At 42.0% G+C, this 18020-nt stretch overlaps 1 protein-coding gene across 2 annotated transcripts in view; it reads right to left on the reverse strand.

Annotated features, from left to right (window-relative positions):
• Positions 1-18020, reverse strand: part of LOC122793640 (anoctamin-7-like) — a 2355351-nt gene that overhangs the window by 552556 nt on the left and 1784775 nt on the right. For both annotated transcript variants that reach the window (XM_044061850.1, XM_044061849.1), the window contains exons 10-11: positions 11655-11751; positions 2462-2605 (exon numbers count right to left, since the gene is read on the reverse strand). In XM_044061850.1, coding sequence (XP_043917785.1) covers positions 2462-2605; positions 11655-11751 — 241 coding nt within the window. The remainder of the gene's footprint in view (positions 1-2461; positions 2606-11654; positions 11752-18020) is intronic.

Below are 18020 nucleotides of genomic sequence, written 5' to 3' on the forward strand. Positions count from 1 at the left end.
ATATATATGTACATATATATATATATATATATATATATATATATATACACACATATATATATATATATATATATATATATATATATATATATATATAAACTACAAAATGGCTGTATCAGCAATCACTGCTAAAGTAATAAGTGCACCATGCATGGAGATTGCCCAGTATGTAAAAGTGAAAGGAATATTAATAAATTATTTAGATTGCTTGAAAAAGCAATAGTGGGCTGACTGAACTTCAGGTAAATCATGTCAGTGATCTAGGAAGACAGCATTCAGATTAGCACTATTGAGAATATAATAACAGTGAGAAGGGAGACAGAGGAAAGGAACAGTCCTACTTTATATAGATGCCCTGATCTTCTTCTTCTGGCTTTTCCTGGTTAGGGGTCACCACACAAGATCACCTGTCTGCTCATGATTGGCAGTGGAGTTTTACAGTGTTGAGTTGTCAGCCCAGCACCCAACCTTCCACAGAAGGCACACACTCATGTCTAGGGCCAATTTGGAGTGTCCAATCCACCTACATCATGTCTTTGGGATGTTGGAGGAAACCGGAGCACATGGAGGTATCCCACGTGACCACAGGGAGGACATGCAGACTTTGCACACAAGGCACCCAGCCGAGGATCGAACTGGAGAACCTCTTGTTGTTAGGCGGCAATGCTAACCGCTGCACCACCGCAGCCTGATCTAACAAACAATATATGCTCTATCAACATATATATATATATATATATATATATATATATATATATATATATATATATATATATATATATATATATATATATATATATATATATATATATATATATATATATATATATATACAGTGATGAAAGATAAAGAAGAGATGAAGTCAGTTTTTGTATGAGAAAGCTTTTAGAGCACTCATAATTAATTTAACATATAGACACATTTTAATTTGTTATTTAGAAATGGATAAAATACATATACTGTATCCTAGTAAAGAGTCTAAAACCACACACTCACAATGTGAACATCCTAACCAGGCATAATTAAAATGTCTACACACTAAACTCCATTCATACAACACATGTACTGTATCCTAGCAAGGAGTCTAAAACCACACACTCACAGTGTGAACATCCTAACCAGGCATAATTAAAATGTCTACACACTAAACTCCATTCATACAACACATGTACTGTATCCTAGCAAGGAGTCTAAAACCACACACTCACAATGTGAAACAAAGTTGCTTAGCAGGTATCCCTATAAGATGCAGTACATTTAGGAGAACAATTATGAATCCTATTGTTTCTTCATAGTTCTTAAAGCATTCAGGGCAAAGTCAGTTTAACTGAAACTAGGTAAACCAGGTGTATGTATCTCTCAAATGGCCTTGCAAAACACTGGGAATAGCCAGTTTGGGCTAGAATCTGTAACTAGGTAAAAGGAAAAGTGTCATAGCCTGTGTAAAGTGTTGCCATCATAAATCTAACTAATGAAAGCAAGGGGAAAGTGAGGTATGAAACACACAATTTGGTCTTGCCACTGAATGTGATGATATACACTGATATGTACCTTTAACATTTTCAGAAGTTGTTTATTTAAATGTGCTGCCTCATACGTGTTTGATACCACTGTCTCCACATTTATATGCACATTTCTGTAAGAGACAGCATCAACTAATATTGCAGGCTAACAGAACTAATTTCTGCTACCTGATGTCTAAATTTCAATGAATTTATTCAACTATAAAAGGACACTGTCTCCTGTTGTGAAATTTCTTATAAATACTGAAATCCAAATTGTAAAATTGATACCAGATATGTTAAAAACAAATTTGCTAAAGCAGTCACATTATTTTTTTTTTAATTATGATTAAAACTGCTTGCATAATGAGGCACTGAATCTCTTTTGGGAAAAATAAAATCAGGTGCGACACCAGACATAGCTGTAAACATTATTTTCGCAAGTATTTATAATGTGACAGTTAAAATATACACAGGTCTTCTCAAGAAGTCTGATGCTACAGGCAGACAAAAGCGCTCAACAAATAAAGATCTTGCTGGTGGATATATTTGGTGTGCTCAATTCCTAGTTCATGATTGTGAGTCTCCTAGAACTGTGTACATTTTAACTGTTGGTTTTCTTTTGGTTCTTAATGTGACAGTGTATTAGTTTCATTTAACTCATTCATTGACTCACACTTTTGCAATTTAATTTCATTTTGTTTAAATTGTTTGGATCTGGTTATCAAAAATGAACAAAGTCATATTGCATTTGCAATCTCTGCATCATTTTATATTGTGCTAAGCTGTAGTTCACGTCGTGGCCAACACATTCATTAGTCCGAACTGTTCATGATGCAATAAGCTATAAGACAATGAAGTCTTATAAACAATCCATAGGTGAACTACAGCTGTTACTCACACAATTGCTGTTTGGTTTATATGTTACATACCAACAGGTTTATATGCTACATACCAACCTCTTCCTCTTCAAAGTCCATGCAGTCCCAGTGATGGGCCAGTGTAGCGTTCTTTCTCTTCCAGTATTCTAGAAATGTCACTGCCCAGAAGGACATGAAGACACTGAAGAAGACAGTCCCAGGATGATCAAACAAGTAACCCAGCTAAAACAGTTTGGGAAACAGAAAAATAAACAATTACAATTGCAGAGGTTTGCACTGGCATTGCACTCCTTTAAGCCCTGGACATAGCTTTTCCACCCATGCATGAGTAGACAGCTGTTAAATATTGTAAGAAGGCCACACTTTTCATCATGCAGAATTCCTCTGCCCATTACATGCATGCTTTGGAAGGGGCTAATGTTAAGTGGGTAGAAGAGTATCAGATTATCAAACTGACTATAACTCAGATGTGCAATAAAAAAATAACTTATTTGGACTAACAGTACTTATACTTTACTTTTCTTCCATATTCCCAAAGAATTCCAGAAATGTTGAATTTACTTAATGTTTCTGAGTATATAAGTTCCTGCTATGTTTAATTCAGTTCTAAGCATGCCCACCCATTTCTGTCCTACCATTTTTGCTGGCAAAGCACCCAATACGTCCACTAATGTTTCCAGTAAAAATACGTTTTTATGCAACTTTTACAAAAATTGACTTTTTGTTTAACTTTTCTTGTTTTATAGCCTTCTCTTTTTATATGTTCATAGGTAAGTACTAGCCTAGTTGCCCTTATGGGCAATTTTAAGCCTAGCCACTTTCCTTTTTTGCACTTGACTGGCCTGTATATTATACCTAATAAGAATAAGTTTGATCATACGATAGATAATTTGAGGGGACCCACATGCAGGATAAAGCATTTAGGAGCTGTATCTTTCCATTAGTAGCACAGGGGGCAGTCCAGGGGAAAAAGTTTGTTTTCCATCCAAAGATCTAAGTTGTGCTTGAAAATTGTCAGGGATGAATTTTGTTTATGTGGATGGACAGTGTTCCATTGCAGCTGTTTTACTTTGAAAGTTGATTATTTCCAGTCTTACACATAAATAGCCCCTTAAACGTCTCTGTCATGCCTAGTTCCTTTCTTCTTCTTCTGCAGGTTAAACGGATTGGTTTCCCCAGATTTGCCTTTTACATGGTTTGATAAAGTCACTGATGGGCTTTTTTGAAAGTGACTCTAGGTTATGCCTTTTCAAAGATGCGCACTCCTGCCTAGACCTCAGTTATTCAAATAATGTTATATAATAGAATAAATAATACTAATGTTATATAAGTTGTTATTCACAGATATCATCATCTGTTTTTATCTACTCATGACATTTCCGAGTACCATCAACACTAATCACTTACAATCATAGCCGTAGCCTTTAAAACATGAGGGTCAGAAAGAGGAGCACTTCCTTATTCTTCAGAATACAAAGTCATCTCATAGTAGGTTATATATAATTCATGATAATATTTCTTTGTATTATCTTAGTTTACTTATGTAATAATTATGTACCTGTAAGGAGTCCAATTTTAGAAGAAATTGGCAAGGCTAAACGTGGGGATCAGATTTATAACGCTATGCCTGAATCACCGTAGTAGATAGGTCTGTTGTACACGTTATAATGGTACAGACAAGTTGACTAAACTTTGCTAGATTTTTTAATTTCATGCACCGACCCGCTGCTGACTGCAGCTGTTTTTTCCTCTACTCATACTGGATAAAAAGAATCTGTTGCACGTCAAATCAGTTGTCTGAGTTGTATCTCGCTCAGTTTCCAGTTTACTGACATTTGTTCATGCACACAAATACATAATATGCAGTCTCATTCTGCATAGTAAATGCCTAAGTAAGTCAAATTTTCTCCCATCTTGTGAGCATCTGGTTGAATTTGCTAACATAGATTTCAGGACAAATGGAAAAGATCACATTAGTATCAATTTGACATGCAGAAAAATATTACACACATGGAACTTCAGACTGAAAATTTACAAAAGGTTATGACTAGACATTTGCACATGTAAGAAAACTGAATTTCCGTGTGTGTGTGTGTGTGTGTGCGTGTGTGTGTGTGTGTGTGTGTGTGTGTGTGTGTGTGTGTGTGTGTGTGTGTGTGTGTGTGTGTGTGTGCGTGTGTGTGTGTGGACTGGAGTGGTAAATAAATTATCCATTTCCCAATGCAAAAAACAATAGCAGATAAGGACTACCAGGCTGAGTCCACATGTCTCTTTCTACCAAAATAAAAAACCAGATTGCCTAACAACTGCTTTCTTGTAATTTCGATTTCTTTATGCTTATCCAATGCATTTTAAACTACCATGATCTTATCTTTGTCAATCTACCACATATGTATTGTCCTCATTTATCAGTGAAACAATAATAAACATCATGTGTAAAACAGATTTCTGCTCTAGTCAGTTGTGAGGACATCTTTATCCTCAGGCCTTCATCAAAACCAGGAAGAGTATTACCGTCAATATCAAACATCAGAGAAAATCCTATACTAATTAGACAATTGTTGTTTAATAACAGAAAATAATAATTAAACAAGAATAAGGGAAATTATATTATAAAAGCAATGAGTTAATTGAACAAAATAATTCAAATTATATTAAAGAAGCATAACAAAGAAAAATAAGAAGTTATGTACTCACCATAACGTTCCATGTTGGTAGTCCATCTCACCCTTCATTTTTACATATGGGTTAGGAGCCGATCATCGGCTCCAACTCAGCTAATTTACAAGTTGGAAGACTTCTGGTTGGCTCATGGCTAAGCAGGTATCCCATGATGCACCAGTACAATCCCTAGATCTTGTTTGCTGCTCACTAGAATAACAACCATAAAAACAACCAATACTAAAGGGTCTCCAACCAAGGGCAACCAAATTATTACTTCCAGATCTTCCAGGATGGGGACAGGAGGGCGGGTTGGTAAAAATGAAGGGTAAGATGGACTACCAACATGGAACGTTATGGTGAGTACATAACTTCTTAATGTTAGGTAGTCCGATCTCACCTTCATTTTTACATATGGGACAGTATCCCTAGTGCCTTATTCTTGGGTGGCTCATTGGAAAATACTCTTGAGCACCCTGGAGCCACAGGATGCTCTACCCCTGGATGCCAAATCCAATTTGTAATGCATAATAAAAGTGTGAGGGGTAGCCCACGTAGCTGCTGCACAAATATTATCAAGTGGTACCCTGGCTTGAAAGGCAGCAGAGGTAGACAGCAACCTGGTAGAATGAGCCTTGATCCTGTAGGGTAAAGGTTTGCCCTCCAAGCTACAGATAAAGGCTATACAACTGGAAATCCAATTTAGTGTCACTTTAGAAACTGGTAAGCCCAATCTAGAATCAGAAAGGAAATTAATAATTGATCTGATTTCCTGAAAGCCTTAGTCCACTGTAGATAAAAATGTAGTTGTCTATGAACGTCTAGCTGATGAAAATGGTACTCAGCTGCATTACAGTGGTTAGGGAAGAAAACTGGGAGTTCTACTGATTGGTTTAAGGTAGCATTAGAACAAACTTTGGGAACAAAGGAGGGATTAGCATGTAATGACACCCTGTCTTTGTGAAAAATCAAATGCGGTGGCTTAAAGGACAAGGCCTGTAGCTCCAATACCCATCTAGCTGATGTGAGAGCTATCAAAAACAAGGTCTTCAAAGACAAATATTTTAGAGAAGATGAGTGGGAGGGTTCAAAGGGGGGAGAAGTCAATTTAGACAACACAAAATTAAAATTCCAAGAAGACAATGGTTCTTGCAGAGGTGGTCTCAATAGAGTGGCCCCTTTCAAGAAGGACTTGCATAGCTTATGAGACATTAAATTGGTATCTGGAAAACCAAAATGAGAAATCGCCGCCAACTGGACTCTGATAGAGGCAGCGGCAGATCCTCGCTGAAAAAGCTCAGAAAGAAAGTCCAGAATCATAGGGATAGAAGCAGTGTATGGACCTACATTCATTCTCTGTGTCCAAATAGAAAATCTTTTCCATTTACTGCCATACAGCCTCCTAGTTCAAGGTTTATGGGAGGACATAAGAATATGTGACACTGAGGATGATACATCATGAAGTCTGACTATGGATGGAACTGGAGCAGCCACGCTGTCAATTTGAGGGTATGGTTTGAGGCGTGTAGCGAACCTGACATGTGAGTCAATAGATCTGGATCTGGGTCCAGAATCCAAGAATCATCCAGGAGGAGAGGCTCGAGGAAGGGGAACCAGACGTGACAAGGCCAGTAAGGAGCAATGAGGATCAACTTGCTTCCCAGCTGACTGGCTTTCTGAATCACTTTAGAAATGAGAGGGATTGGAGGAAAGGCATACAGAAGTCCCATGGGCCAATTGTGAGCCAGAGCGTCTCTGGGAGACTCCCTCGGAGGGGGAATGAGGGAAAAATAGCTGCTGTATTTGGTATTGACTGGGCTGGCAAAAAGGACGCAGCAAGGCTGTCCCCATTTCTGGAAAATCTGATCCACTGTTTCCCGTTTCAGAGACCACTCATGAGGCATTAAGATTGCCTGGCTGAGCTTGTCGGCTATCATGTTGGTCATCCCTGGAATGTGCGTTGCAACCAGAAAGTGCCGGGAAGAAATTTCCCATTCCCAAACTTGCATGGCCTCTCGACAGAGTGGGTAAGATCTGGTACCACCCTGTTTGTTGATATACCAAACCACTGACATGTTGTCTGATTGTATCGCAATTGTACCTAGAGGAAGAAGGTCCTGAAGTGCTTGCAACTCCAGAAGCACCGCCCTTATCTCCAGAACATTGATATGCAGATGAGCCTCATGTTCTTGCCATGTGCCTTGGAGAGTCCTGCCGAGATAATGCCCATCCCATCTGATCTGGGAGGCATCCGTGGTCACAGTGACAATGGGTTGGGCCAGAAGAAAGGCGGCACCTGTGATCAGTTGATTGGGAGCTATCCACCAACAAAGATCCTTCTTGCATGATTCCGTCAGCAGGATAGGATGACTCAGTGAGAGAGATTGGAAGGACCATTGGGAAGACAGAAGCCACTGGAGAATGCTCATGTGCAACCTGGCTAATGGTACCAATATAATTGTGGAAGCCATAGTCCCAAGGAGCTGAATAACCCACTTTGCTTTGACTTTTCGCAATGGGAGAAAAAGTTGAACTTGGGAGATTAAGTTCTGTGCCCTTTCGGCGGGGAGACGGGCTGTCATATTTACTGTGTCTTCCCCTGCACCTATAAAAATCACAGATTGAGAGGCAATAATGCAGATTTTTTCCAATTTATGGAGATCCCTAACTGAGCCCAAAGTTGAATCATGGCATCCCTGTTTTGGAGGAGTAGATGCCTGGTGGGGGGCGGTCAGGAGCCAGTCGTCCAAATACAGAAACACCTGGAATCCCTGACGTCTCAAGTGAGCTGTCACTACTGCCATGAATTTGGTGAACACCCTAGGGGCTGTGGTGAAACCAAAGGGCAGAGCACGAAACTGATAGTGACTGGCTCCCAGCCAGAAGTGTAGATGGCTTCTGGATGCCTTGTCCATTTTTATGTGGTAGTAGGCATCCTGAAGATCCAGACAGCACATCCAAAAGTCTTTCTCTAACAATGGGAGTATAGACTTCAGTGATACCAGCTGAAACTTGTCCTTCTTCACTGATTCGTTCAATCTGCTGAGGTCCAATATTGGCTTCCAATCTTTGGATCATTTTGGAACTAAAAATAACCTGGAGTAAGTTCCGGATCCTATCTGGTCTGCTGGGACGGGCTGGATGACTCTTTTTAAGAGCAACTTGTTGATCTCCACAGTTGCCTGATCCCTATGATTGGGTGGTATATCTGGGATCCTTTTGGGAACAAACGGTGATAGGGAAAAGGTTATGATATAGCCTCTGGTAACAACTCTTTGTACCCACTTGTCTTGGGTGATATTTAGCCAGGATTCTTGGTACAAAGAAATGCGACCCCCAGCCGGCCCCAGAGAAGCGCAGTCAGGCTCCACATCAGGAGCGCTGATAAGGCCGTCCTCGAAAGGTATCACTGGCTCGTTGGTATTGTGGACCGCCCCTGCCTCTAGGGTGATGTCTGTCATTTCCTCCTCCTCTGCCTCTGAAGGAGGATTCACCCTGTGTGTCAGGAAAGACCCTCTGGGACTTCTTGAACCACATTTTACCGTATAGTCTGGAAGGGACAGTAAAATGCACTCCCACGGCAGAAAGCATCTTTCCTTCTTGTTCACACCGAGTGAGTGTATCCTTCACCTTGGAACCAAACAATGAGGAACCATCAAACGGGGCATTGATGAAATAGACTTGAACGGTTCCTCAAAATTACATAAGCGCAGCCAGGAGTGGTGCCTCAAGGCAACTCCAGAACCCGCTGCTCTACTCGCTCCATCCGCAGCATAAGAGATAAGTCGCATGAAGGAGTTAACCACAGAATTTAAGGTGGACAACTGAGTAGAAATCTTGTCAGGAACTCTCTCAGTACATGCATCTTGTATGGAATCTCCTAACTCCTTGAGGAGATCCCTTTGCAACCTCCTGAAAGGCCGCTGAACTGAAAATATTCTTCCCAAATCTGTCCATCTGTTGAGATTCCTTGTTTGGTGGATGAACAGATGAAGAAGTATCCGCTAACTCCTTCTTCGTGGCCGCCACCACCACCATGGCATCTACGGGAATGCCCTTGGACAAGAACTCTTTACCAGGAGGGGCAAACAAGAACTTATTTGGTCTCCTGGGGACTGGCTCCACGATGGCAGGAGTATCCCACACTTTTTGACTGACTAGATCCATCAGTTCGTCAAAAGGTGGAGACACCCAAGAGGCAGAAGTTTGAGACCCAAAAGCCTTCAGATACACCGACTCCTCATCAGAAGGGTTAAGAGTGGGCCAGTCACACCTCTGCCTAAGGATCTCTAAAATATCCACAAAGGAGACATCATCAGAGGATGACTTAGGGGACCTTTCTGACTCCTCGAGGTCAGTGTCCGATGTCAAAGACTCATCCTGGGAGACAATATGTTTCCTCTTGCATAACCTCTTCCAGGAAGACTCCATGGAAGGATATTCCGGGGAAGCCTCGGAAGAGTGGGGGCCACCAGCTGATGGCTCCTGAAGCTGCGGGTCTCTGCTGTCTCCAGAGAGAGTAGGGGCTGAGACTGAAGTGGGTGCTCTCAGGGGGAAGAGTGCTGGTGCCAATGGTAGGGGCTGGAGAATGAAAAAGCATGCTCCTCATCATCTCAAATGCTGACCTTTCTGGCTCCGAAGACCTCCCCCGCTCTGAAGAGACATGGTTCGGCACCAGAGCCAGAGCTGTCGGCTCAGAGATAGATGCAGGGTCCAAGCTCACCCTGGCCGAAGCACCAAGAGGAAGGCTCAGAACCAAAGCAGATCGATTCCAACCCTCCCTGTCGATCCCGACAGGAGAGCTCTGGTCCCTGGACATGAAGGATGGCACCGAGCATGTTGGAGCCGAACCTGGCTCTAAGGCAGCAGCAAGGTGAGTTGGAGCCAGCATTTCCTCTATTGGCACCTAGCACTCTGGCTCTGAAAGGCCAGTATAGCTCATTGGAGGAATAGCAGACAAGAGCAAAGCTGGGCCAAGTGGCTCTGGAGCTGACTGGGTCGAAGTCAACAATAATTTTGGTAAGGCAGACAACTTCAGGAGTATCAGCACTACCCTCTCTACATCTTCTTCTGAAAGGCTCCTGGAAGACCTGGAAGACATAGTTGGGGATCTTGACCTGGGGGGCACTGGAGACTTAATTGCATGGAAACCGGTAGGGAGCTTACAGACTGGCTCCGAGTAGCAGAGTCAACTGCTGTATCAATAGGTTCAGAGATTGGTTCCGAAATACCTGTAACTGACTCTGACACCATCATGATGTTTTCTTTTGGCTCCGAAGGATGAGGAGTCGAGGAGGCAGATTTGGATTGTTTTGACTGTTTATGAGGTGGCTCCGAGACACCAGCTGGTTCCGGAGAAGGCCTTTTTGAGGATTTTGATTTCCCAGACTTAGAGGAAGCTGAAGAACTGGATACTGCTTTCTCAAACATGGTTTCAATAGACCCTTGAGTATAAGTTTGTTCTTTTTCTCCTGTAACACTCTAGATGAGAAAGCATGGCAGAACAAACATGACTCCTGTAAGTGGATGGCCCCTAAGCAGTACACACAGCTACTGTGGCCATCCATTAAGGACATCTTTTAGAAGCATTTTATGCACTTTTTGAACCCTGAGGGTTTATGCTCCTTACTTTCCTTAGACATATTACACACACACAACCCAGAGAGATTGAAAAATGGAAAAGAGAAAAAGAAGGAGGACTAGGTACTCTAACTAAAATGGGCCTAGCCCTAAGAAGGAGTTACATGAGGACTAGATCCTCTAACTTAAACGGGCCTAGCCTGGTGTAGCGAAAGTAGGTCTTCTAACTTAAACAGACCAGAAAGGAAAGCCCATGCACACAAGAGAAACCGTAAATGACACAATACATTTCTATATTCCTAAGAAAAAACAGGCAGTATACTTGCAATCCTAGTAAATTCACAAGTGGATCCCCGCCAAAACAAACAATGTCAAAATAGCAGAAACTGCCAATGGTGACCAAAAAAGGTCAGAATAACAACAGACAAGACAACAGGAGCCCCTGTTGACTAAGAGCAGAAACCGCCAAAAACTCTACCTAATAATCAAAAAATGCACAATGGCACCTAAAACTAACTGGCACACAGGATACCAATAAAAACTAGTAAACTAAGTTGCACTCAAAAAGGGCAAGCAATACAACTGCCTAATATATTAGCAACACTAAATATACAATACAGGGTCTAATAAAGCATTGAATACGATAGAATATAAGAATTTTGAAAAACCTAGCCAGAGCCAAGAGCAGCACAACTGAACTTGTCGACGCAGCAAACGAGATCTGGGGATTGTACTGGTGCACCATGGGATACCTGCTTAGCCACGAGCCAACCAGAAGTCTTCCAGCTTGTAAATCAGCTGAGTCAGAGCCGAGGATGTAAAAATGAAGGTGAGATCGGACTACCTAACATCTAGAGTTACTAAAACAAATTAATGGTAATTCATTTTTAACTTTGACAGGAAATCTTGTAAAAAGTGTTACTTTTGAATGACTGATGCAGGAACGACTTTTAACTTGAAGTAGACAAAATTTGGAAAAGCATACTGTTAGCTTTTCAATGAGGAATGTAAGCATTCGTCTTGCAATTACCTTGGCCATTGGACAGATCTCAGAGATGTTCCAGGTATCACATGTATCACACAAAGGGCACATCAAATATTCACCACCACTGCTACAGATCTCTTGCCTAAAAGACAAAAAAATCCCCAGATTAGAAATCTCGCGTCAGATAATCCATTCTCAAAGTCAGCATTAAATGAGCAAGCACATAAATTGCAGTTATGCATGAAGTTACCATAACAGTAGATGTCCTACTGTTCACTGTTGCAGTACTCCTTATAAGGGGGATATCCTGCAAAGGGTAGCTGCATACCAAAACCTAGCCTCTTCCAAACCTCATATGTCCGATGTATGACCTAAGCCCAAAGATGTGAGGTACATAAGGGATGTACATACACTAAAACCTCAGAACTTACTTTCCCCAGGAGAACAAAGAAAAGTATAGTTGCATAAGTTGAACTTACCATAACAGTGGCTATTCAAATGATCACTGCTGCAGTAGCCTTAGCTATATGGGTTATATTCTGCCAAGGATACAAGAGACAGCAGTTATACCCTTGGCTAAGGCTACTGCAGCAGTGATCAGTATGAAGAATATCAGAAGTAGAGATAACTATATGCATATGTACATGTCCAGCAAAAAAGTAGCCAAACTGGAAGCAAAGCTCTCTTCACCGAAGACTGGACTAGACAGTCAAGAGGAGAAGGTAAACACTTGCACCGCACCACACTGATCACATAGTCCCTCAAAACCTACACCACCAAAACACACACACACAGAAGCACAAAACACACACCTACATTCGTGGAGGCTCTCAGTACAAATCTGCCCAAACAACCGAGACCTCCAAAGCAGAAATGCAAGCAACCTCTACCCCCCAACACAACCCAAATGACACATAGCCCACATACTCAGTGTGCCATTCAACTACAGCCCATAAGGCATAATGTACCCAACACTCTAGTCATAGGTGACTCTATAGTCAGGCACACTGATGTTCCACTCACCAGGCTAAACAATGAAAAAGTTACTGTCAGCTGCCTGTCAGGTGCCAGGATCCGCCACATAATGCATGCACTTAGTTCATTTCACAACAAGTACAAATATGACTCTGTCATTGTCCATGTTGGTGTGAATGACCTGAGACGTACTTCCCTGGACTACATGAAAAGAGACATGGAGGAGCTCTCCAATCTTGTAGCCCTTGCAGGTATGACCCTAGCCCTGAGTAGCATCCTGCCATCACCCAGAATGATACCACAGTACAAGGACAAAATGATTGACTTTAACAATTGGCTAAGCTTCTGGTGTCATTCTAAGGGAACCCAGTATCTGTCTGCCTGGGATGACATGATTGACAGACCATGCTGCTTTGCCAGAGATGGCCTGCACCTGTCGCCCTTGGGATTCTGGATACTGGCAAAGGCTCTTGCAACCCCTATAGTGCCTTTTTTAGGCAAGTTTCAAATGACAAATTGACCACCATAACAGGTACAAGCAAGCAAAATCCGAGGGTAATGCTACTCAATGCTAGAAGTCTAAACCTCAGAATGCACTCACTTGAGGCAGTCCTTAAAATGGAGAATATTGACATCTGTGCAGTGACAGAGACCTGGTTCAAAGCTCCAGAGAGCACCCCTGCATTACAAGGCTATAATTCATACCACACATTTCGGCCACCAAACCCAGACCGAAAAACTAAAGGTGGAGGCGTGTATATATTCTTTAATGATATCCACACCTCCAAGCTAGCTGCTCAGCATAATGCATCCAAGATTATCCAAGTTCAACTAACTCTGGGAAAATCCGCAATCCAGATTGTAGCTTGCTACAGACCCCCCACCATGCCCCAGGATTCCCACTCCTCTTTTCTTGATACACTGAAAAATATTAAGGTACAACCCAACACTCTAATAATGGGTGATTTCAACTACCCTACCATTAACTGGGAAAACTCCTCATGTACCAACTCTTTTGCTCAATGTTTTCTGGAAATCATCAATTCCAATGCCTTGGATCAACTTATCCACACCCCCACCAGGGGCAGCAATATCCTAGACCTGGTCATCACCAACATGGGTGACCAGTGTTCCACACCAGAGGTTAGTTCCTCATTGCTCAGATCCGAACACAAGCCAATCACCCTCGACATCCACATCCCGCTCCCACCCCCCATTAGGAAAACAACCGTAAAAAATTTCTCCAAAGCCAACTTCACGCTTCTTAAGACAGAAGTGGCAAACTTCACGACACCCATGCAGATGGACAATAGAGGTACGACTGCTGAATCCTACACAAATGCACTTTATAAGCACTTACATGAGTGCATGGATCGTGCTATCCCTAACAGAACCAAGATGCTATCCTCCAAAAAAGGAAGCCAGTCTGGTGGTCTTCTGCCATAAACAAACTCTACAACAGAAGAAAGAAACTGTTGCAAAAAAGAGTAAAATCCCACGATTGGAGGAACTCCCTGGTCAGCCTCAGTAAGAAGCTGAGATCCCTCATAAAATCCTCCAAAGGTAGTTATGAAAACAAAATTGCCACTGATTCTAAAGACAACCACAAAGCATTCTATAGCTATGTCAAGAATCTCAGTGGCAACACTCAGATCTGCTCTGAGTTACAGCACAATGACACTAAATATACAGAACCAACTGATATTGCCAACATCATGGCAGATAGGTTCAGTGCTAACCACCCCCCCCTCACCCCCTAAAGGGCCCATCTTTATACCGGAAGAATGCAAAGTTCCTGTAATCACGGCTGCACAGGTAAAAACCTCACTCTCCAAAGCCAAGAACACAGCATCCATGGGACCTGACAACATCCTAGGCTGTCTTCTACATGAACTACAGAATAAACTGGCACCCCACCTAAGTACCATGTTCAATCATAGCCTCACCTCAGACTTTGTGCCCATTGAATGGTGCACCGTGACGGTTATCCCACTCCACAAAGGGGGGGGCCACAACAGACCCCGAGAACTACTGCCCCGTTAGCCTGATGAGCCTGGTCTGCAAGGCCATGGAACGTATCATCATGGAACTCATAAACAAAGACATTGGAGATCTCCAAACTCTGGACCCCACACAGTTCGGGTTTGTAAAAGGCAGATCATGTCTCCTAAACCTGACAGACTTCTTTGAAGTAGTCACCAAAGTCATAGATGAGGGTAAGGTGGTTCACACAGCCTATCTAGATCTCGCCAAGGCATTCAACACCATCCCCCACTCTGGAATTATAGATAAACTCACTAAACTAGGTATAAATCTCTATGTCACAAGATGGGTTGCCAACTGGCTTACTGACAGAACCCACACTGTGAAAGTAGCAGACTCCAAATCAGACTTCAGACCAGTGACAAGTGGAGTACCACAGGGTCCAGTCCTGGGTCCTCTCCTGTTTGGTATCTACTTCTCTGAAGTACAGGCTAACACAGAAGGTCTTTGGCTAACTAAATTTGCAGATGACTGCAAACTAGGAGACATAATAGAAACTCCTAATGCTGTGGACATCCTACAAAAGGATAGCCTCACTGAGACAGATGCCTGGTGTCAAGGCCATGGTCTCAAGCTCAGTGCCAAAAAGTGCATTGTCATCCCCTTTGGTAATAAAACTGTACCCATGAACTACCACATAGGTGGTAGTCTACTTAACACCAAAAGTGTGATAAGAGACCTTGGGACACAGGCGGACAGTAGTCTCTCCTTTGATAATCACATTGCCACAGTGGTCAGGAAATCCTTCTACATAGCACACCTCATCACAAAAGGTTTCTCATCCAGAAAAAAAGAGGTAATTGTTCCCCTCTACTCATCACTCATTAGACCCATTATAGAGTACAATGCCCCTTTTGGTATGTACCTCACAAGACATCTACAACAACTGGAAAGGCCGCAAAAATACCTCACAAATAAGATTACTGGCCTCAAACAGATGCCTTACGCAGACTGTCTCAAAAAACTCCAGCTTTACTCCATTGCATATTGCCTACTCAGAGGCAATCTCTGCCTAACCTACAAAGCTATGTCAAACCCAGAGCTGTTGTACATGCTTCACTTAAAGAAATCCCAATCCCTCCAAGCTACACGTTCTAGGGACCTAAACCTTGTCACCACAATAAACAAAACATGCTGGAGGGATAGATTCCTGTCCCACAGACGTCCCATACTCTGGAACAGACTACCTATCCATGTCAAATAGAGCTCCTCATTAGCATTCTTCAAGAAAAATCTTGATGATTGGATGGGTAATAGGAAATTCACCCCGGGGATCACTTCTGTGGTTCTGCTTGACAGGGGCACAGGAAAATAATTTTCTTGGGTGGCGAAAGCCAGGGTACCTTTTTGGCTAGGCTTGTATAGTCCCTAGGGCCAATATCCTAGTACCTACCTATGAACCTATGAACCTATGAAAAAAGTACCCTTTGGTCAGAGAAGAAAAAAGGACGAGTAGGGAGGGTCAGAATACTATAACAGTGATCAATAGTACTATTACAGTATATTTTTACACAACTGTACTCTGTCCTTCCAAGATCACTGTTGCAGTATCCCTTACAAGAGTGAAAGCACTAAAGCTACTGAGAAAAATGGACAGAGGAAGAAGGAAGTAAAAAATCATCCAATGTGCCCTGGGGACTGGCCTTGGAAAACATATCCAACTTATAATACTTAGTAAAAGTGTGAAGAGAAGATCAAGTGGCTGCTTCAAGGTAGACTTGGTATCTAAGCCCTTGAAAAAAGCCTCAGAGAAGGCAACCACCCTAGAAGAGTGAGTTCCAACAGAAGAAGGAAGCTATTTCTTATGATAATAACAGAAAGAAATGACTTCAGAAATCCATGAAGAAATAGTTGGCATGGATACTGGCAAACCAAGTTTCTTGTTAGAAAAAGAAAAAAATATATTGCTCTGATTGTCTGATATCTTTAGTTTTATCAGCTGTCTATTCAAGTACAATGAATGAAGGATCTTCTCATCCCTAGTATGTGGTGAGGAAAAAAGGATGGAAGATTAACAGTCTGGTTCAAAGACAAATCACGGAGCACCTTAGACATAGAAAATTATTAGTCATAAGAGAAACTCTGTCCTTGTGAAAAAAAAACAAGAAGGAAGGAATTGCCATAACAGCATGCAGTTCTGAAAGTCTCTAGATAGAAATCAATAACACCAACACAACAGTCTTCCAAGTATAAACATTTAAGATACAACTGACTGCAGGTTCCAAATCTGGCTGAGATAATTTTTCAGACACAAAACTGAGGTCCCAAGAAGGAGGAACAGGCTTTCGTGGAGGCCTAATATGAAGGATGACTTTCTACAATTGTTTGCCCTCAAATCTAGAAGAGAGAGGTAGATTCAAAGGAAAACAATCTGAAATGGCTGACAAATGGAGCAATTCAAACAGATATGAAAGAGCCCAAGAAATATGTACAGCAAGGGGCACCTGGTTCTGTTTCTTGCACCATAAAGAAAATCTTTTCTATCCGGAAACATAGGATTTCCTTGTATTTTTTTTTTAGCATACTGTAAATCCCGGAGGACATCCTCAGAAACAAGGGGCCTAAAAGGAATTAAAATCATATCATCCAAAAATTTGACTGCAGGTTGAGAATGTAAAGATGAATAAGTGAGCCCTTGTCTTCTATGAGCAAATCCATCATGTGAAGTAACTTGAGATGGCTCTCTTTGGCCAGGTGAAAAAGAACAGGAAACTGGTGCTGTCTGAGCCAAAAGGGAGTCACCAAAAAGACGGTGGGCCTGTCCAACAGAATATTGTGTAGGACCTGTGACAGAAAAAGAGGAAACATATAAAGAAAAATCTTTGCCCAAGAGAAGGACATGGCATCTGCTTTCCATGCCAATGGGCTTGGTACCTTGGAACAGAACTTGGAAGTTGTCTGTTCTGTGAGGAAGGAGAGGAATACCCCACTGATGAACAATGCCCAGGAAAACCTCCTGTTTAACCTCCATTTGTGAGAACCTGCCTTAGATCTGCTCAAATTGTCTGCCTGGGACTATAGACGTCCTGAAGAAGTAACTTGTTTAACAGTAAAATCCCTAGTTATCAGGGTGAGTTTGCAAAGGTGATAGGATTTTGCCCCTGACCCAGTTGGTTTCTGCACCACATGAATGTGGTGTTGTCTACGAATACTCTGAAAGGACCTGGAGACCAGAGATAATGCAAAGACTGAAGATCCAGAATTAACAGCCTCGTCTCCTTGATATTGATATATCTGTCATCTCACAAGGAGACCAGATCCCCTTAACTATACTTTCTTAGAACAAGCCCCTCCAGACTTGGTCTAAACCATCAGTATAGAACTCTTGAGTGGGGGGAGGAATTAGAATAGGTAGTCCTGGATGGAGAGAGATCTGATTGATTCAGCATGCAA

The sequence above is a fragment of the Protopterus annectens genome, chromosome 2.part0 (genome assembly GCF_019279795.1).
Source record: "Protopterus annectens isolate FY-2018-M chromosome 2.part0, PAN1.0, whole genome shotgun sequence".
NCBI lineage: Eukaryota > Metazoa > Chordata > Ceratodontiformes > Protopteridae > Protopterus > Protopterus annectens.